General features: G+C 33.2%; 1 protein-coding gene across 1 annotated transcript; it reads right to left on the bottom strand.

Annotated features, from left to right (window-relative positions):
• Window positions 1-1,225: 1,225 nt before the first annotated feature.
• On the bottom strand, window positions 1,226-8,514 carry LOC108988568. Its single transcript, XM_035695317.1, has 14 exons — window positions 8,229-8,514; window positions 6,928-6,983; window positions 6,546-6,720; window positions 6,033-6,134; window positions 5,763-5,834; window positions 5,540-5,656; window positions 5,268-5,345; window positions 4,388-4,450; window positions 4,216-4,312; window positions 3,653-3,731; window positions 3,365-3,576; window positions 2,532-2,677; window positions 2,242-2,364; window positions 1,226-1,718 (listed from the first exon to the last, which is right to left on the bottom strand). Exons 1-14 carry the CDS (start codon window positions 8,313-8,315, stop codon window positions 1,566-1,568), a joined length of 1,560 nt encoding a protein of 519 aa, XP_035551210.1. The 5' UTR covers window positions 8,316-8,514; the 3' UTR covers window positions 1,226-1,565.
• Window positions 8,515-23,322: the final 14,808 nt, after the last annotated feature.

Raw genomic sequence — 23,322 nt, 5'->3', positions numbered from 1 at the left:
TGAAGGGGACAGCTGAGGAAGCTTCCCATGCCGATGTCGCTGGAGAGTGGAGTGGAAGCGAGGGCTTGAAACGGAGGGACGTGGAAGGCTGCGCAGCTGCGGACGTTGGAAGGGATGAGTCATTGCGCCGCTGGAGACTAAGAGCAATGAGAGGACTGAGTGCTGAGGGTTGGAAACGACGAAATGAGGAGACTGAGAGCAAGGTTGTTTACCTAGGTAGAAACGGCGCTGTTAGGCATAAGTTTTTTTTTTTGGTTTTAAATTGCATAAGCAAAACGACTTGTTTCACCTGGAAACGACGTCATTTTAGAATGCATTATATATATATATATATATATATATATTTGGTTTAAGACGTCGGTCGGTTAAGCGGTTTTCTACTAGTTCGAACCGAGACCGAACTGGCCGACGTCGATTTTAATAAAATTCTACTGTTTGCCGACCGGTTCCCTACCGGTTTTGACCGGTTCCGAGATCGGCTGGCAGGTCTGAGTCGGTCTCGTTCGGTCCTTCGGTTTATTGTACAGCCCTAGGGCTGATGGCCTGATATCCCTCAAGAAAATTGCCTAGAAAAATAAACGAAGAGAATACATCTTTGTTACATATATAAGGTTTTTGCTAATGATGTACTTGTATAATTGATAGGTTTTGCTATATATAAGTCGGTGTGTTAATACACAACTAATAATGAGACTCATTATAACTTTAAAAAAATTAAAACACCAATTATTTTTTTAGCATAACTGATTTGGAAACCCACCACAACAGCAGCTTTTTTATTTTTTAGTTTTATTTGAGTGGGCGATGGGGATTTCAAATGCCAGACCTCCCTTTTAGAGGCTAAGGATTATGTCAATCAAGTCACAGACTTTTGGCATATCTACAGTATATTGAATCTGTTAAAAAAATGTGTTAAATAAACTTTCTCATAATTTATGGCCCATGCGATTCAATATGTGATTATTAATGGCTATGGCGAAGAAGTTTTGGCTGCAATCTTCCATCTTGTCAAGCATACTATTAACGAGAGAAATGTACTTCACAAAAATATAACTGTTATGCTGCAATGCTTGGCATTATTGATGATTTCTACATTGGTTTGTAAAATGTTAGAGATCTAATCGGGTAGTCGGTTTGAGTCTGCTAATAATGCTCTCAACTGACTCATTTCTCTTTCACTTTGTTTTTCTATGGCTGACCTTTTGTTCTATTTACGCTGAAGTTCTGCATGTAATCACAACTCTGCTGACTGACATTATGATTTGAGCTGTGTAAGAACTTGATAAATTACAAAATAAAACCAAGTATAAATTACAAAATCAGCCCAAACTAGTGGGTTGTTGGGGAAGAATAAAAATGATGAATGGGGTTTAAAAAATGAAGAGAAATTTCCTAAAACACTTCAATCAAATAAATGATGGATTGGCCAAGCCATTTAAGAGGACCCAAATAATCCTCGCAGTCATTCTTGCTTCTGAAGCCCTAACCTGCTCACTAAATCTCATATAATGGGCAAAAAGATTCAATATTTCTTTTGTTTTTTTGTTTTTGGGTAAAACCAGCAACTAGATATCATATTTCTTTGGCTGGCGCCACTGAGCTATAGCTCTGGCCAATGAGCCAAGGAATGAGACTTTGGGAGGAGCTCCTTTCTTCCCATATAAATGCTTTCCTCCCAAGTCCGTAAAAACTGGACCCATATCCTTGCTTCTTTCAATCTGCAAGAGCACATAGAATCACTACTGTTCAGAAATTTGGCAAAAACAACTATGACTAATATAAGGGCTGCTTCATAGTTTAAACTCCCAATGTTCTTTCTTTCCCTTTTTCCAACACTCTAAAACTAATAAAGTTTCGATATAAAGGGGGTAGGGAAAACAATTGAGATTTACCAAAATGAAATAAAACCATAAATGACTCTTTCAGCTTTTCCAATTTACCTCGAAATTCTCCCCAAATGGTTTACAGTTTAGAAACAAAATGAAAAAATAAAAATAACAGAACATATGGATGTCAAAAACATAACAAGGGAATACTTTTCATCTCTAGGCCCTTGGTAAAATCCACTTTTGTATGTACACTGAGCTCTACTGACATTACATGAAAATGAAGATAAGCATCTATTCCTCATATTGCGCAGCATTCAAGATCTTGCATTATACAATAAGTCATAAAACGAAATACTATTCGACTGGAGAAAAACATGTTTTTGGAATCAACTGTAGACCTTAGCCAGCTTACCTTGCTTATCTTTCCATTCTCCAAATGATATCGGATACCAGACCAATTGATAGACTGAGAAAAATGAGAACGAAATGCAGAGATAGTGTATAAAAAGTTATCCACTAGCATCGCAATGAATACCTGCTTGATTGGAAAAAGTTCAATTACATTAGTAACTGGTCATCATCACCACGATGTACAAGGTCAACTGGTCAAGCAAATCAAACTGTTATTTTTTTTTTGGAGCTTAAGTTCAGGGATACCAGCTTGCAATTATTGTTTCTGAAAGAAGAGTTAAAAGTACTTACACGACCCCACTTGTAAGAAGCAAGTGAAAGTCGGGGTGCCTCGGGGGATAGCATGTTGCACAGGTGAACCTCTATCCTTGTCAAATTCCACATCGAAAGAAGTTCTATTGCAGTGCATGTGGCTAGGCAGCTTACTAGTAACAAGCCTGAAAAAAACAGCTGTTATATTGTTTTTTCACAGAGACAAGTCCAATTTTCAGATTAAAAATGCACCCTTTTCACAAGCATTAATAGTGCACTTCTATTCCTTGAAGTTGGTAACACAAATATTTTATCAAGAATTGCAATATGGAAATGTGAAACTAAAATGAGCACCACTTTGATTGGAAATAACAGATTTAAGGTGTGTTTGGGTAGTGAGATCACTCCACTACTATTCATTATTTTATCGTTACTTTTTTACCTACTTTTCACTACTTTTTACTACTATTCAATATTTTATCATTACTTTTTCACTACTATTTACAGATCATCTGAGATCAACTCACTACCCAAACACCCTTAAATTGAAATTTCAGGTTGCAATAAGACAATACCTACACTGCCTGTGAATGCAACTGAGATTGTAAGATTCATTAGTCAAGAACTACAATATAAACAAAGTAGGAGTGTGGGGCAATTTTCCTATAGAGTGAATAAATTAGAAATCCTACTTTTACTGACCCAGCATTAATGGTTATTAATGTTGGAAACTCTACCATCCAATGATTGTACAAATTAACAACATGAAACATTTGAGCAACAAAATTTCATCCTGCAAGGAAGATCCAGCAAGTCGATCTGATCTAATCAACACTAACAACCTACCTAAAAAGGGAAAGTAGTGTGCTCACCACCAGAAGTCAAGGTAGTTTCCTCAAGCGAATACCCTTTAATGTAAACTCTAAGTGCTGCTGTGATATGAATCATAGACATGAAGTACGGTGCAACAAATCCCCATGACAGGTAGCAGTGGGAAGTAAACAAAGCACGATTCATTATCCAGTTAACCTTTGTTGTATATGATTCCAAAACAAACGTTTGCTTCCTCAAGTAATTCCAATACCTACACAAGAAGCCAAGAATAAAAACATGGAAAGGAGTGAAATAGACTTTGAGTTTACCAAGTGAAGATTACAAACCTTGGTAAAGTAAGATCGCTCGCAAGGGGGTGAGGAAATACGGCAACAGGAGGCGATGTAATGAGCCTCTTATGAGCCCCTGAAGGAAAAACATCAACAATCAAACATAGAGCCACTCTGCATCACGTTGGATAGAAAATTAACACAGCCACGCCCAACAATTGATGAGAGCCATAGTCTGGAACCTTCTCAAAGCTCACCAAACTCGTGGGAGAACAAAGTTAAGAACATTTTGACACTTCAACCACCAAAACTATATATGCACCAGATATGGAGTAACTTATCAGGAATAAAATGTCTGATAACGACCAGGATTTCCAACATGACATTAAGTAATGGATTGAAAGCCTAAGATATAACCAGAAGCACTACAAAACAGAAGTCTCATTTCAGTGCTTTCGCGTGCTCGCACCAAATTGGTAGAAACAAAGGTTCACTATTATGTAATAAATGAGTGATCTGAACAGCCACTACAAAGTCGTGGTTTGTGTAGATAAACAATTCAGAGTCTATAAAATGACCTGCCATGAGAAAAATAATAATATTACTGATTTGTTCAATACCAGATATAGCTGCAAGAGTCATATCATCAGAGTATCCACCATCTCGAAGTCCAGAGACCACACCATAGCGATCAACTCTAAAATCATCGGCATGCATCTGCAAACAATGTAAAACTGTTAGAATATCCGAATTATGCGAATGCAGCACCAATAGAGAGTAATATTTGGTTACCATCATGCACCCTCCCCACAGAAAGAATGTTTTCCCACCAGTGGCAAATCCCATTGAACATGGCTGTTAGAGGGAAAATATATGTCAGATATGCATGGTTTGAAGAATTCAATAACAAAAGCTGACAACTGGATGTGTTATCTACATCAGCCCACTACTGCAGACAGTCATTGACATTCACTACTGCAGACAGTCATTGACATTCAAAAGCCCTATCCCAGTAGTTGTGATAAAAATATTCAAGAAAACCCCAGCCCGACAAAATTTATTATGATATTTGGTTATTCTCTTGCGACATAAACTTCATAAGAGAAAAAGGAGCTAGTTTTGAGACAGTTTCTGGGACAGATGACTGCGAAATTGTTGCAATAAATCGGAATGACAGACATTCCCTTGAATATTTGTTATGACCAGTTGTTCACTTATGCTGCCAGAAAAGTTTTGTAGCAAAACATAACCGCAACCCACTAACATATGGGCCCCAAACACTCACAAGAGGGTAGGTCTTAGAATTCAAACACAGGACAACCCCACTTGTCTACCATGTAGTGGTTCCTAAAGGGTAGAAAATGAAGAGATCACAAAAATGAGAGACCATCTTCCACGACATTAATACAATTAGAATTTCTGAATCAGCCACATTACAGCGTTTGGAAATTATGCACTTTGGCTATAATTTTCGTATAGGTAGGAACCCCAGCTACAATGCCAAGCAAACCCAGGCTGAGGTTTACATTTTTCAGGTTACATGTACTGCCATATTGAAATAAAGGCAGCCCTACCATAAAGTACAAAACATGACAAGGGATATGCGTACACATACATTAAGAAGCTTGGGAAAAAGAATACATAAATGAGGAACTCATAGATAAAGCCCTACCATATGGTATTCATAGATGCAGTAGCTCCCTAAACTTCCCGAGGGTAAATCCAAGGGGTATCCAGTTTGAATGAATATCTATAATCAAGACAAATGGAGTTAAGAACATACAAAATAGTATATACAAAATAGTATATATCCACAGTTTAGACAAATGCACTGAAATGCATAAAGAATTACACCTATATGAACTAGCATCGATACAAAAAATCCACTAAAATCACCCGGAATTCAAATATAGGGCATTTGGTAGGTAGATTGCAAAATCATACATCAGGATTCTTTTCCATCTCAGCAGTGAGGGCTCCAATCGAACCAGGATGCAGCCTAACATCATCATCCAAAAATAATACATACTTGGTCTCGTTATGCATTTTCTCCACTCCAACCTGCACAATAGCATTATATTATATATGACTGAGTGCTCTTAATATACCATGCATTCACTTTGACATTGGCAAAGGCCATACGCCAAGTTGTAAACTTGTTCCATACCAACTGATTATGAATTTTCTGACTACAAGTCGTTGATAACCCAGCTACAATAACCTTAGCATCAACTTCATCCTGTGCATAATAAACATGCATACAAGTAAGGAAGGATAGCCATGGACAAATTCACGAGGCACCCATGTATTCATTAAAGATATTAAAAGACAAGGTTTTATATTATGTATCCAATCACTGAGTACTCTGGGAGTTTCTTCTCAATATAGCCAGAACCAATGTAAAGAGAGAGGCATATAAAACTCGTGAAATATATACCTTGAAATCTGATATTAACAAAGATACAGCATGGTAAGCAGGGTCATCTATACTTTCCACCACAAAAAGAAATTCTACGGGACCACCATAAAGAGAAGTGATCTGCATCCATTCATGAGACGGCAATGTAAACACTGCTTCAGATGAATATTATATTTGCAATTAGAGGGGAAAACTTCAATGTAAAATGTAGATGTAAAGTTTTTTATGGGTAAAATGTAAATGTAAATAAGTACAAGGATTTTAAATGTAAGTATTTAAGAAGAAAACAAAACATGGAAACATAGTTAACATGCCCAAGAAGAAAGTGAACAGAAATAATATAGTCATTCAGAAATAATCCTTTACCCATACAAAGTGACAGCAGGGATGTGTTGTGATATGTTTATCTTGACTAATTCATTTTCCATTTTGTTTTGAGAAAAACAATTGGCACTTGTTTAATCAAAAGCACACACTTACTTATCAAGAAATTAAAAGCGCACGCTAAAAATGCAACAATAAGAGAATCACCTGACTTCTCCAATTGTGTAGATTGTGTTCTCCAAAACCCTTTAAAGGCATAACAACTGACACTCCTGGCAGATTGACCTGCTTGGAGTGCTCAAGTTCATTAACATCATGATAAAGAAAGGCAAAGCTATTACCATGCCGTACGCTATCCTTCATTTGATTGATCTCTCTATTCCTGCAAGAAAGAAGATGTTGGAGATACCTCAAATAGAAACTATAAGTTCTCTTCTTTTTTTTTAACAAGTAAGAATTTTATTAATAGAAATCTAGGCAATGCCCAAGTAGAAATGATAAGTTTTCATATTAAATGATGATAGGTATTTAAGCATAGAGGTCATGTCCCGAAATTCATCAACAAATTTAATCCGTTGAATTCTGATACCTGACATAAGCTGCAAAAGCCCACCCAATAGCAAGAGTTAAGCATATTAAGCATCCCTACAGGACAAAAATAGATCCAAATCAATACTAGAGGCTTTTGGTAAATTTATCATAAAGCAACGAGAGGATGAGGGATGAACTACCACAATTACAAACAACATATAAAATAAATAAGTAGTTCCCCTATGGATATGCTATAGGTAATCCAAAACTTTATTAAATAACACAAAATGCATGTCCACGTATGCAGGATGTATAAGAGACAGACACTTATTTGTAGTTCTCCCCAATGGATATAATTGGAGACTACTACACATTAATAACGATTTCAAATACCCAACTTTCGTACAAATTGTACTTTTTGCTGATATACCACGGATGGAACTAGACAAGCCGTACTGATAGTAGCGAGTATGCAAGACGTCTGATCTTTACAGTCCTTATTTCGGCGAGCCAATTTGTGTTTTCAGTCTAATTCCATCTAAAATTTAAGTAATTATTTTTGTTTCGACTAAAAGAATTTCAGGCTTAGTAAAGCCTTTTTTTTATCCATGCAGTTCAAACTTTTTATCTCCTTACTTGCACATTTCCACTGACATGAATTCGGTATAAACGAAGTTGAGAATCACCTCAGGTATCGAGAACTACAGCAGTAATACCACAGCCAACAAACAATTTTTAAAAATAACAACAAAAGAAAATGATTATAAAAGGCGACACATTGTCCTTGTGGCGAACCCAATACAAAGTTGACACCAATATCTGTGTCAAAGTTAAAGAAGGCGTTCAAGTCCTGCTACAGCTGTAAGATGAGCTATCCAGATCTGAAACTAGTGTAATGAAAAGCTTAACTGCTTCTAAAAAAGAACACAAATTGTTTAGACCACAGGATAAAGCAAGAAGAATACTTTCGGTCTCAGCAAGGGAAAAGTGTTAAAGTCAACTTTAATCTTCCAAAAATCACAGCTTGGTCAATTAAAAATCAAGGAAAACATAAGAAATAAATAACCTCTGTTTGTTAGCTGAGAAGATTAAGCAAACAAGAGGAATACATCAGACTGTAATTGTTTGGAAAGAGAAGGAAGAAAACGTACGAAACTGAGCCAAATAAAGCAACTTGGATTCAGTTCGGCCAAATAAGGCGATTAGTCTCTCTTCCAGACATGAAACCCACAAATAACACGCAAGAAAATGACAATTTCCCATCCCTATTCCTCACCCACAAACTTCTCGACAGCGAACCAGTTAATTATCTGAATGGAAGACACGAAGCGCAAATGCGAAGCGGAGAGATAAACAAACCTGGATCTGAACAAAAACAGCGAGAGGGCTACAGAAGGATGTGCTTAGTGAGAAGAGGAACGAATCGAAAGCGTCCAATGTAGGCATTGTCGCTCCCACTATCTCTCAATCTCTTCCAAAGATAAATTACTCTTAACCCCACTGAATATGGCAAAGACAAAGGAAAATACAGCCTTAGATTTCGGCGAAAAGAGTCTTCTCTCTATCTCCCCCCCGTTCTTCAGATCGCCATGGACACAGGAAGAACAGAGAGAGAGAGAGGAGAAAAGACCGTTAGATGGGTTGTTATTTATATAGGTAACAACAGAGAGAAATGGGGGGAGGAAGGAATGGAAGCGTGTAAGGTGGCACGTGTGGATTAGTTTTTTACTTTTAGGGAAGAAGATGCTGCTTTGTGAACCGTATCTTCTTCTTCGTTTGCTGTCGCTTTTTAAAATTTTCTTACAGCCTTACCTTTTTGCTTTTGTCAACCTTCTTTCTTCCACTAACTTCTCTCTCTCCTTCGGTTTCAACAATCAAACGATTCAAATTTCAAACCCCTCTCCAATTTGGCCAAAATTAAGGAAAAAAAAAAAAAAAGTGTTCCTCCCCTTGAGTTTATTTTATTGAAAAATTCTTCTCATAAATTATTATTTATTATTTCACACATTTTATATATAAAAAAAAAAAAACTATAAATATGATATGTAAAAATAAATAGTGACTGATGCATAAAATTTTACTATTTTATTTTGAAGAAGACACAAAAATTAATTGATCTACGTCAACTCTATTTTTTATTTTTATTTATTTTTATGTTGTCTTAGGATTTGCTTAGGAACAAGCATTTTCATATATTTTTAGATATTTTATTTCTAAACATCACTCAAATACAAAATATTTTTAAATTTTAAATTTTTAACTTTTTCTTCTAATCATTATTTAATTATTATAATTTTTTCAAACAACTACACAAAACATAAAAAATAATACAATTTTTTCAAATTTTAAAACAAAAATTATATGAAACAATTATATTCAAACAATTTTTTAACTTTATAATATTTTTATTCAACGTTTTCTATCTCATTTCTTAAAATCTAATAAAATATCTTAACTCAAACTATTTCACTACTATTTAAAGATAGATAAATGTTATGTATCAGTCACTATTCACTTCTACACCCTACACCTAGAGTTTTTTTTTTTTTTTTCATAAGATGTGAGAGTATTTTTCACAGGATGTGAAATGTAGAGTAGTGTATAGTAATTGATGAGAAAAATTTTTCTTAAAAATATTCTAAATATCTAAACGAGCCTATAGTTGACAACTCATTATCTTGCCTATGTTGTTTTTGAATCTACCTGACTAGAGCTATATATTCACAAAGAAGCTGAAGTAATTCAAATCAAGTACTTTGCAATTTCTATATACATTAGCATGATATATACACACACATATATATATATATATATATATATTATATGTTAGTTGTGTATAATATTTTTTTCTCCAAAGAGAGGTAAAAAAGCAAAAAAATAGTATAGAAAATTTATTAGAAGAAGAAACACATATTAGATCATGAAAGAAAGTTGAAACGTGTACGCTAATTGGAAGTGTTAGTCATGTATTAATATTAAAATATTAATTGATTTTTAGTTTAATATTATAAAATATTTGTCCAACTTGGGAAGAAACCATGGTTGGACTTTGGGAGCAACACGAAATTTGCAGAACAAAATAAAAATTATGTATGAAATCTACTTTAAGGATTATGGCTGATGTGGATCCGTGGAGTATAATTGGCCGGATTCCAAATTATTTTATTTAATTCTCCTATATTTTAAGACCTTTTGCACCCATTAATCAATTATAAAATGGACATCAACATGTTAGTTATGTAGCAAAGGATGACAAGCAAATGTCCAATGGAATCCACGTGCATGGCTAAAACCAGGTTGACTAGATGGTTGATCAATCGATTCCCCAATCTGACTATTCTATGTGAAAGCTGAGCTTTTCATTGACATGAGTACGTACTGTTAGAATATTTTAAATATGGGCTTCATTTGATTGCACTTTTATAAAACGGGTTAGACATATATATAGCTCACAATGATATTTTGTTTTAACCCACTAAGTTGAGTGATCATTTGGGGTTTGTTGCACTTTAGTAATATAGGATTATATCCTATTTATATTGTGGTATAATTACGTATGTAGGCCTGGAAAACCAAGGGTCTTGATTATGGAATTTGTATAGACCCATATTGATTTGAGTCCTTAATGGGTGGACTCCATGAGTTTTCTTTTATAAGAGGCTAGGTCCCTCCTCCTCTCCATATGTCCATTGGCTTGCCCCATTGATAGCTGATATTTTGTGAGGAGCAAGGAGGAGAAGATCTGTCTATATGCATTCTGGAAACATGGCTTCCGCAGGTATATTTTCACCATTTTCGTTTTCAATATTGCTATTTTAGATTCTGATTTCTAGCATGTATTTTCGTGTATCATTTTTTTTTATTTTTTTATTTTTTTTTTAAAACATGGCTTCCGCAGGTATATTTTCACCATTTTCGTTTTCAATATTGCTATTTTAGATTCTGATTTCTAGCATGTATTTTCGTGTATTTATTTTTTTACATTTGGTATCAGAGCCACCATGCTAGGATTAGAATCTCTGGTTAAGAATGTGATGATGCATTTTTGTTGTTCAGTTTTCGGTTTTATTTTATTTATGCAAATCGATTGCTCAAAATGAAATGTGTAGGATTTATTTGCTGTAAATCTTCAATCTGGTTGGGTTTCTATTTTCTTTTCATTGTTTCCGCAACTTTACTGTTATGGTTTCACAATTTACATTTTTGTTTTAATTTTCGGAACCATTTTTGGGCAAGAAAATCGTATTACACAATCGATTGATCAAACTCATATCAAGATCGGTTTTTGGAATGATATTTACTTGTTTTAGATGTGTTTAATCGATAATGTGTTTCGGTTTTGAGTTTTTTACAAAACTAGGGTTAATACCCATTTCGAAATTTGTCTAATCTTCCTTAAATATTGATACCCATTGTTTTAAAACACCATATATGTGTTTTTCGGGCACTATATATTGTTTCCCCTAAATTAATTTTAGTTTTTGATCCAAGAATTGCAAGAAATTAAGAAAAATCCGTTTAAAACCCGTTGACCCGGTTTCTCAGACCCGCGACCCGCTTACTGACCCGGCTGGAGGTTGAAGATGAATTCACCTCCAGCCAGATCGTTGCCCACGCGCAGCAGGTGGCGCGTGCGGCGCGTGCAGCGCATTAAAAACTTTTTTTTCTGGTTTTCTTTTTCCAGTATTTATGTACTCGCCCTATTAAATCTATATATATTTTTTGAAAAATTTTTGTAACAACATAAGACACTGTTTTATATTTTTGAATGTTATTTACACATTTTTCTGTGGGCTACAGTGTACCGAATACTATAATATTTTTTGTGGTGAATAGTCAGTATCTTATATGATCTGTGCATATGTGTACTCTCTCTCTTAACATGTTTTGGATGCATGTTAATTTTGTGACTTGTTTTAAGTATTTCATACATATGCATTCCAAATTCATATTTAATTTTAGACATATTTGTTGTCTTATATGTTTGATCTATTCACACTGTTTTAGTATCACAATCACATTTAAATTTTAATTGTGATTTTATAAATTGATGATTATTATTATCATTTTGTGATTGTAATTTATGGGCATTTAGATTATCCTTATTATTTCTCTAAATAAAATTTTTGAAATATTTGTGGGTGGTAGCCGCCAAAGTGGCACACTCATTGATATTTAAAATAGGATATCTTTGTTTTCTAATTTATTGCACATAATATCTTGCCCAAAGGTGTTATTGTGTGTGACATTTTAGAAAATTGTGTGAATTAATTAATGAGATTACATTAGTCTAGAAATTTCCTTCTGCCTAAAGGTGATGGTATTTTGAAACTGATGTGATTTTATTAATTAGTTTGGTGATATGTTTTAAGAGTACCTTATAGCATGTTGTTTAGTTAGCCCAAAGGTGACTTTACAATGATGCACCAAGGCTCTTATTGTAATGAAGCTCATATGGTTCCGAGCTTAATTATGTATTGTCTAATTAATAGCTCATATTAATTAGAAAGATTTGATATCATCTATTGACTGCATGCTATTTGTTTGGATGATAATTAAATAAAATGTACTATTCCATGTTTCCACAGTTTTGAGTGCCTCCTCTATTTCAAGTCAATTATCTGCTATTGAAACTTTGACTGGGAATAATTATGTGAGATGGAAACGAGACGTAGAAATTGCTCTTGGTCTTTTGGGATTGGATTTTGTCCTAGAAGACCAACCTTCAAAACCTACTGATAAGAGTACTACCGAATATGTGGCTGAATATCAAGAGTGGGATAGGGCAAACAGACTTTGTCTTAAGATTATCAAGCGTTCTATATCAGATTCTATTATGGGAGCTATTCCAGACAGTGATAATGCTAAGCAATTTTTGGGTGCCATAGGACAAAGGTTTGTTGAATCCGATAAAGCTGAAACTGGAGACTTGATGGATAGACTGATGAGTATGAAATATGATGGTTCTAGTGGAGTTAGAGAGTATATTATGAAAATGATACATATATCCTCTAAGCTAGAAGCCCTCAAAATTCCCATTGCTGAGCCTTTTCTGGTTTATCATGTTCTTAATAGTCTTCCTAGCCAGTTTAATCAGCTAAAGGTAGCTTACAATGCTCAGCGAGATAAATGGGATTTAAATGATTTGATAGTAGTATGTGCCCAAGAGGAGTGTAGGATGCGTCGTGAGACCGTTGAAACTGTGCAATTAGCTTTTCAATCACAACAGAACAAGGGGTCCTTTCATAATCATAAGTCTAAGTTCCACAAGGGAAATAAGTCACACCGAAATCAGCACAGTAAAAGGTTTGAAGGTCAGACTTCTGGTGGTTCTAAAGAAACTGTGAAGAAAAATGATCAGTGCAAGTTTTGTAAGAAGAAGGGTCATTGGCAAAAGGATTGTTTTAAGTTTAAAATTTGGTTGGAGAAGAAGAAGAAGAACTCGACAGGTACCCCATTGGCCTTAGTTTGTTTTGAGTCTTCTTTAGTAGATGTGCCTTTAAATTCTTGGTGGATAGACTCAGGTGCAAGTATTCATATTGCGAATTCCTTGCAGGGGTTCGTAAGCAAACGGAGGCCAAGTGAGAATGAAGTAAGCTTATGCGTTGGGAATGGAGTTCAAGTGAAGGTCGAGTTTATAGGAGTAATAAAGTTGTCTTTGGAGTCTGGTTTTACTCTTGTTTTGGAGAACACAGTTTTTGTACCGTCAATGAGACGGAATTTGATTTCTATATCAAAACTTGATGAATCTGGTTTTTCTTTTAAGTTTGGCAATGGAAAAGTTGAATTGTTCTATGATTCCCGTTTGGTTGGAAATGGTCTTTTGTGTGATGGTTTATATAGAATGACTTTGGCTTCTTTTGGTGAAGTCTCTTGTGTTACCAATGTAGCGAAGAAAAGGTCTTTAATCCGTGAATCATCTTCTATGTTGTGGCATAAGAGATTAGGACATATTTCAAAGGAAAGAATGGAGAGATTGGTAAAAGTTGAAATACTTCATTCTCTTGATTTTTCAGATTTTAACACATGTGTGGACTGTATAAGAGGAAAGCTGACTAAATCCACAAGAAAGGGTTCTACTAGGAGTGACGGTATTTTGGAATTAATACATACCGACATTAGTGGACCTTTATCTTCTACCATATGTGGGAATAAGTACTTCATAACTTTCATTGATGATTTCTCACGCTATGGATATGTTTACCTGATTAATGATAAATCTCTAGCTCTTGAGAAATTTAAGATATTCAAAATGGAAGTAGAAAATCAATGTGGGAAAAGTATTAAGGTTGTAAGATCTGACCGAGGCGGCGAGTATTATGGGAAGTATGATGAGTCTGGTCAAAACATGGGCGAGTTTGCAAAATTTTTACAAGGGTGTGGAATAGTGCCTCAATACACCATGCCAGGAACACCCGAGCAGAATGGTGTCTCTGAAAGACGAAATCGGACTCTAAAGGACATGGTTAGGAGTATGATGAGCAGAACAAATTTGCCAGAATATCTATGGGGTGAAGCTTTGAAAACTGCTATGTACATTTTAAACAGGGTTCCCAGTAAAGCTGTTTCAAAAACTCCTTTTGAATTGTGGACAGGCCGTAAGCCAAGTTTGGCTCATTTCAGAGTTTGGGGATGTCCAGCTGAGGTTAGGATTTATAATCCTCTTGAAAAGAAACTAGACCCAAAATCTACTCCTGGTTATTTCATTGGATACCCAGATAGATCAAAAGGATATAAGTTCTATTGTCCTAATCGTGGCACCAGAATTGTTGAGTCCATTACTGCAAAATTTCTGAAAAATGATGTTGGTGTCAGTGGAAGTTCTGTATTGAAGGAGTTATTTGCTGATCCTAATCCAGTTGTTGTTCCAATTCCTGTTATACAGGAAAGAGCTGTTTCTCCGCCAATTGAGATTGTTAGTGAAGAACCTGAACAACAAGAAGAAATTCCAACAATGGTAGAGTCAGTTTCTGAGCCACAAGTCAGAAGATCTCAAAGAGAAAGAAGGTCAGCATTGCCTAATGATTACATTGTCTATTTGTTAGAAAGTGATTTTAATATTGGGCATGTAGTTGATCCTGTTACTTTTAAGCAAGTCTTGACATGTTCTGAGTCAGATAAGTGGTTAAGTGCTATGGAAGATGAAATGAATTCTATGGAAAAGAATAGAGTCTGGGAACTTGTTGAACTTCCTCCAGATGCTAAAGCTATTGACAACAAATGGATTTTCAAAAGTAAATTAGACTCGAAAGGGAATGTTGAACGAAAGAAGGCAAGATTAGTTGCAAAAGGGTTTACTCAGCGGGAAGGCATTGACTATAATGAAACTTTTTCACCAGTTTCGTCTAAAGATTCTTTTAGAATTATCCTGGCACTCGTGGCGCACTATGATTTGGAGCTTCATCAGATGGATGTAAAGACAGCATTTTTGAATGGAGATTTTTATGAAAAAGTTTATATGAGACAACCTGAAGGTTTTGTTGAGAAGGGAAAAGAAAACTTGGTTTGTAAGTTAAAGAAATCCTTATATGGCCTGAAGCAAGCGTCTCGACAGTGGTATTTGAAGTTTGATGAGGTTGTAACTTCGCTTGGTTTTGTTGAAAATGCAGTGGATCAGTGTATATATCGCAAGACCAGTGGGAGAAACTTTATTTTTCTTATTCTGTACGTAGATGACATTTTGCTTGCCAGCAGTGACTTGGGACTACTTCATGAAACAAAGAAAATGTTATCTGCTAATTTTGAGATGAAAGATCTGGGAGAAGCTTCTTTTGTGCTTGGCATTGAAATATGTCGTGATAGAGCTCGTGGTTTGTTGGGCCTTTCTCAGAAAGCTTATATACGACGTGTACTGCAAAGATTTGAAATGCATAACTGTGCACCTGGTGATGTACCAATCATAAAAGGAGATAAGTTCAACAAAACTCAATGTCCCAAGAATGAACTTGAAAGGGATTCTGTAAAGAACATACCATATGCTAGTGCTGTGGGGAGTTTGATGTATGCTCAAGTTTGCACTAGACCAGATATTGCCTATGCAGTTAGTGTTCTTAGCAGGTTTCAGTCGAATCCAGGGCAAGAGCATTGGAAAGCAGCTAAGAAAGTTATGAGATACTTGAAGAAAACTGAAGGTTACATGCTCACATTCCAGCGTTCAAATCACCTTGAGGTGGTAGGCTACTCAGATTCTGATTTTGCTGGATGTCAAGATGATTTGAAATCGACCTCAGGTTATGTTTTTATGCTAGCTGGGGGTGCTATTTCTTGGAAGAGTGTTAAGCAAACTCTAGTGGCATCTTCTACTATGCAAGCTGAATTTGTGGCGTGTTATGGAGCTACTATCCAAGCTGTTTGGTTAAGAAACTTTATTTCTGAACTGAAAGTTGTTGATTCCATCTCGAGGCCAATTACTATTTATTGTGATAATAGTGCAGCGGTATTCTTTTCAAAGAATAATAAAAGTTCTAGTGGATCCAAGCACATTGACATCAAGTATTTGGTGGTCAGAGATAGAGTTAAAGAAGGACAGACAAAGATAGAGCATGTTAATACAGAGGCGATGATTGCAGATCCTTTGACTAAGGGACTTGCTCCTAAAGTTTTTAAAACACATGTTACTAATATGGGTATTGTGGAAACTTTTGATGTTTTTGGTTAGTGGGAGTTACTTATGTAAAAAGAACTACGTTTTGGCTTGATCCCTTTACAGGGTACGTAGGTAACCCATTTGTTTTAGGGTGCAGCCCCTTTCCAATAATAATAAATCTCCCCTATTCATATACTAAATTTTTGAGCATGCATTTGGCTTATGTCTTTTATTATAATATCATTATGATCTCGAGATATATGGGCAAAAGACATAAGATGAGTCTCTTATTTTTTTTTTTACACGTACTTCAATTTTAACTCATCTTCTTGTGTTAACGTGATATTATTTGGCAATATTTGAGAGAAAATAACACTACAAGAAAAAGGTATTTGTGACCATTTTGTTTTGACGAAAATCATTATTTGCGATGAAAATATATTTATTTTAACTAAAAATAATTATTTCATTGAAAATAATTTGTTACAATTAAACAATTTTCTTTTAGCGTAAGAAATTATATTCCAAGTAATTAAATAAGTAAAGTCGACTAGTACATGACTTGGAAAGCAAGTTCCATGGCAGGCAATGGGCTGTCAATGACTTGGTTAGCTTGAAGATGCTATGAACAAGGCAAGCAAGAGAATGTTAGGAGTTTGGAGTTGGAAGCTATGGACTAAGGAATTCATGCGTACATACACAAATTATACTACGTCACTCACATGGCTTTGACAGCTCTGCTTTCAAGAACCATGTTATCAAGAGATGCTTTGCCACAAGATGTAGGTCCATTTAGAGCATTTTTCTGGGTCTACCGCGCGCGCCGCATGCATGCATGGTTCATCATTCTTATCGATTTGGATTGTCTGATCTGTAACCTAACAGTCTTCTTGACTTTAATCATACATTTCTTCCGCTTTGATGTAATCATACATAGAGTTTGTATATATTTTGCAACCTATTATCTAAAGAAAACTTTATTACAGGCAGTATTTAATATTATGAAATCTACGTGTTTTGTATATCTCTTTTCAAACTGTAAAAAATGTTTGAGATGGAAAATTGTAAATCGAAAATCTTCTTCCCTCGATTACTATCTCTTCTGAAAATTATTTAAGATAAAATTCACAAATTATTAAATATCACTAAACTCAAGATTTCTTTACACGTGAGATTCATAACATTTTTCAACTCAACATCTTTTCATACGCGGGATTTATAACCTTTTTTAATTTCCAATAAATACATTTAAACTTATCTTAACATCCAAACATATTTAAACTAATCTTAAGTGGGTCTCATAAAACTCATTCTACCATATCAACTTATTACTGTTTATAAAGAATTCAATTCATATCAACTCGACTCAACATCCAAATGAAGCCTTAAGATGCTAAAATTAAATTAAATTTTCTTTTATTTATAGTTTTTTGTATTTATTTTTCTGCTTAATTGGTTGCAACTGGTTAATTTCTTACCTAAACTGCCCACATTGCCCAGCTTATGAGGTAATTATTCACTACTGAAAGGAACCTAATTGGTTGGGGACCATATTTGCAGGAGTGATGGAGAATTGCCCCTGTCGGGATGCAAAAAGTACAACCTTTTCTCTGATTGAGATTATCTGCCTGTAGATTTTGGCAGACTACATATACATGTGTGCAGGGATACTTTTTGTTTCTTTCCATCTAGATTTTCTTAAGCTAGCATGCATGTCAAGTGTCAGCACTAAACAGCCTGGGTACGTCTACAATATAAGAAAAATAAATAAATTATATATATTTGTAATTAAGGTGGATATGTATATAATTCTGATAAAATTTAACTCAAAGCTGGGTGGATCCAACCAAATAACTCGGATATCTTATTAAGAGAGTCTGATGATCTGATAGCATATGATTTGATTAATTTTTAAATAAAAATTTTGAGTTCAAAATCATACACTCTTTATATAAAATATATATATATATAGGGGATATGAGTTTAAAATATCACATTCACACTACTAAAATCATCGAATTGGGATAATTTGTTTTTTTATTGAATTATTTAAAATGTAGATGCAAGAAATGTTTTGTCAAAAACATGTAGACTCTTAAATTAGTCAAACACCCTGTAATTATGCCATGAATTATTGTACTAACAGCAAACCACAAATACTATCAAATTCATTTTAAGGGGAGGGAAAAGGAGGATGAACAGTATTAATCAAACCAGCATGTTCTTGTTCAAAATAATAGAGAAGGTGGGGGGGTCATAAAAAAAATTGTGAGTAACGTGGATCTCCGATTCTTGTTCAAAATATTTATGTTGATTAAAAAAATATATAAAAAAATAAAACATAAAAAAATTTGCTCTTTTCGAAACAAATTTTAGAGGAAAATGCTGGAGCTCCCGCTGGGGGCTCCCGCTGGAGCTCTAGTGTATTTTATATGTGTATTTTTTAATTCTTTTTTTATATAGATGTTTTTAATAATTTTTAATATTTTTAAAAAATAAAAAAATTCATAATATTATTAAATAATATTTTCTTAATCAAGAAGTAAAATAAAAAATATATTTTTAATATTTTTTATTTTACTTCATAATTAAGGAAGTATTTTTTAATAATTTTTTTTTTTACTTCTTGATTAAGAAAGTGTTTTTAATAATATTTTATACTTATTTTATATTTTAAAAATATTAAAAAATATTAAAAAAATTTATATAAAAAACAATTAAAAAAAAAACACAAACAAATACATGCGGGGCTGTAGTACTATTCAATTTTAGATCCCCAATTCGGGACCCACAGACTCTTTTCTTTTGGTTTTTGGTGGTACTGCAATCATTTGTCAACTCAAAAGGTCACTTCTAGGGTTTGAAAATAATCCGAAAGTGAAATATGTTTTTTTTTTTTTAATCAATTTTACTATTTATCATTCTTACGTATTATATATTTTTTAAATTTTACTCTTTGAGACTAATTAAATTTTTTTTACTCATAATTCATATATTATATATATGATAAGAAAAGAAAAAAAAATGTGGTATGTGAAAATGAGAATAAAATGTTTCTTTATTTATTTACTGTACTTTTGAAGTTCTAGATTTCACAATTAATCTATAAAATAATTATTTTATTATCAAGATGATGTATATAATATATTATCTACATCATTTAAATGATAAGATTTGATTTATAATATTTAAAATTTAAAATTTATTTTTTAAATCAAACTTTACTATATTGTAAAAAATGTGTGGTGTAGAAACTTTAAAATAATAATAATATTTGTTTAGTAACCTTGAAATTACTCCACAATTTGACCATAAAATGAAACAAAGAAAAAAAACCTTCGAATACATTAGTCAAGAAAAAAAAATCCTTCAATAAATTCATATGATTTGCCTTAATTACAAATTAATAATCTCCATGTTAAAATGAAAATTAATCCCTAAGATAATCTTTGTGTTTGTCCGTTTACATTTAGGATTGAAGATGTGACATGTAAAGCTTCATTTTCCTCCCCATTAATAAATTTTTCTTTTTTTTTGGGGGGCCCCCCCCTGCGTCCATCCACCCAAGTCGATGACTGATTAAATTTGTTTGACACATAGACATGAGACATAAGTCGTATATATAGCTCATTGGTCGGTGCGAAATTATAAATATACAGTATGGTAATTTTATAGTAAAATGATGAGCAAAATATCATTCTTAGAGATTGATATTTCACTTTTGATAAGCATCGAAATTATACTAACCTTAACTTTATTTAAAAAGTCACTAAGATTGTTTGTTATTATAAATTAAAATAAAATTAATTTAAAGAAAATATTAAAAAAAAATAAAGTTACTGTTTTATGCTCGAATTAATGAGAAAAAAAAATTTAAGAAATCGATTTCACCTGATTCTTAACTATAATTTCTCATCAAGCTAGCTAATTGAATTTAATTCTCTCTGATTATTAGCAAAATCCTCAAACTCATTCAAAAGCCTCTTTCAATAGTCAGTTGAATTTATTTTTTATCATTATTTTATACAAGAATATATAAATTAATGAAGCAAGAAAGCATTAAGACCAACGATTTTAAGACTACATAAGTTCATATAGGTCTTTCGATTTTTATATTTACCTATACTGAAATATCTAAGGTCTATCCTATAATTTTTTATTTCCAAAGTAAATCATAAGATCAAAATCATCTAATAAATGGTCAGTCAATTAAAAACAATAAACTCAGAATAAATCAAACAAATAAAATAAAGAATTACTTCAAATTAGCATAGAAAAATAAACATAGTTTGAAACTAGATTATATCATTTTCCTAAATGAAGAGAATTTAGTTCATACTAAAAAAAATTAAATTCAATATAAACAAATTCACTATAATATTTTTTTTTAGAGGAATAATAAAAATTCCCTTATCTGCCGTCGTCATCCTCTTCAAATTTGTCGTCCTCTTCAATTCTTTTTCAAAACTTCTCCAGCCCTAAGTCACGTGATTGAATGATAAGCATGTGCTCTTTTTTTTTTCTTTTTATCCTTTTGAATTTCAACGTTCCTCTTCAATTTTTATTGAGAAATTCTATTTACAGTCCTCAAGTGGGGACTGTATGTGCAGACACATTATTAAATGAGAGAAAACATCATTTTATGAGGGATAATTTTATAATTTTAAAAAATTTTAAAGTTAAAATAGTCTAAACTTACATTGCAGTTCTCATTTGAGAACTGTACCTAACATTGCTCATTTTTATTTTTCAAACCTTTGTGCCGTTCACTTTTCTGTTTTTTCTTCCTTCACGCATCGACTTTCGTCGCATCTATAGGATTTCTCGTTCCGCTTCTTTTTCTTTTACGCGTCTTCTTCACTCTTTTCGTTTTTGCATTTTCTTAATTCCTCCAGATTTTGCCATTATCTAGCATCTTGAAAATCACATTGAACATCGACCTTTCTCTCTTGTTACACTCTTCAAATTTCTCAAATATTGAACATTTCAAAATTTAACTTGATCATTATCTCCAAAACAGCCTCGATGACAAACCCTTATATTAAGATAAATCTTCATTTAAATGAGAAAGAGTCCTTACAAGATAAATTGTTAAAATACAAGTCTTCATCTTTTTCAAATCTGAAATAAAATTAACTGACAACAATATATTATAAAATTAGACTAAAATTTAAAATTAAGAAGTGATAAAATGTACGAAATTATATAATATATCAAACATCCCAAAACTTAAAACTTTGTTTATCCTCGAACAAAAATAAAAGAAATTTGCTTATCCTTAAAATTTTGCAGTGGGGGGAAGGTCCATCCACCCACGTCAATTACTAATTAAATTTGTTGACACATAGACATGAGATATAAGTCGTATATATTGCTTACTAATTGGTGCAAAACTACAAGTACATATTATCATAATTTTATAGTAAAATGATGAGCAGAGTGTCGTCCTCAGAGATTGGTATCTCTCCTTTGACAAGTATCGAAATTATACTAATCTCGACTTTATTTAAAAAAATTACTAATATTGTTTGTAATTGTAAATTGAAATAAAATTAATTCCAATAAAATATTCAGAAGAAAAGAGAGCTATTGTTTGGTGATTGAATCAATGAGAAAAAAAAAATCTAGGAAACCGATTTCACCTAATTCCTCACTATGCTTTTCTAATCTAGTTAATTGAATTTAATTCTCTTTATTTGTTAGCAAAATCCTCAAACCCATCCAAAAGGCTCTTTCGATAGTCAGTTGAATTTATTCATGATCATAATTTTATACAAGAGTATGCAAATTAATGAAGCAAGAAAGCATTGAGACCAACGATTTTAAGACTACATAGGTTCATATAGGTCTTTTGATTTTTATATTTACCTATGCTAAAATATCCAACGTCTAGAAAAAAAAAATCTAGGAAACCAATTTCACATAATTCCTCACTATACTTTTCTCATCTAGCTAATTGAATTTAATTCTCTCTGTTTGTTAGCAAAATCCTCAAACCCATCCAAAAGGCTCTTTCGATAGTCAGTTGAATTTATTCTTGATTATCATTTTACATAAGAGTATGCAAATTAATGAAGCAAGAAAGCATTGAGACCAACGATTTTAAAACTACATAGGTTCATATAGGTCTTTTGATTTATATATTTACCTATGCTGAAATATCCAAGGTCTATCCTATAATTTCTTCTTTCCAAAGCAAATCACAAGATCAAAATCATCTAATCAATGGCCAGTTAATTAGAAGTAATAAGTTCAGAATAAATCAGGCTAATATAATAGAGAATTACTTCAAATTAGCATAGAAAAGCAAGTATAGTTTGAAATTAAAGCTAAGACCTTGAGTGTGTGTATCAGATAGTCAATTTAACTCCAAACCACCTGCAAACTCAGATTAAAGTCAAACAACTGAGACCAGAAAAATTCTCTCAAAACTTAACACCATAAGTCCAATTTTCAGAAATCCTCTCCACTAATGTCACTCTAAAATCAGAGATCAAAATGTTTTTAATCAGGTTGTAATGACAGGCCACAGGGTGAGGGCTAAGAAATAAATAAATAAGGAAAATCAAAGCAAACTGAAAAAATATTTGGTGGAAAGAACAATAAAAGAGAATTCTACAAGATTCAAACTGAAACTCTTTATTGACAATATGTTCATACTGGTGACATTATTATTATTGTAATCAATGAAGCAATACCAACTACACCTATAGAAGAATCTGAAGTGATCTGAGCTCCACTTGTTGACTTTTATCTATTTTATGCTTTCTGCATGATGGATAAATTACTTCTGGGCAAAAGACAAACCCAGCAATATATATATATATATATATATATATATTTTAAACTGACTCCCATCTTTTTCAA

Source organism: Juglans regia, chromosome 10, assembly GCF_001411555.2.
Source record: "Juglans regia cultivar Chandler chromosome 10, Walnut 2.0, whole genome shotgun sequence".
In the NCBI taxonomy this organism is placed as follows: Eukaryota; Viridiplantae; Streptophyta; class Magnoliopsida; order Fagales; family Juglandaceae; genus Juglans; species Juglans regia.
This window is presented reverse-complemented; position numbering and strand designations above follow the sequence as displayed.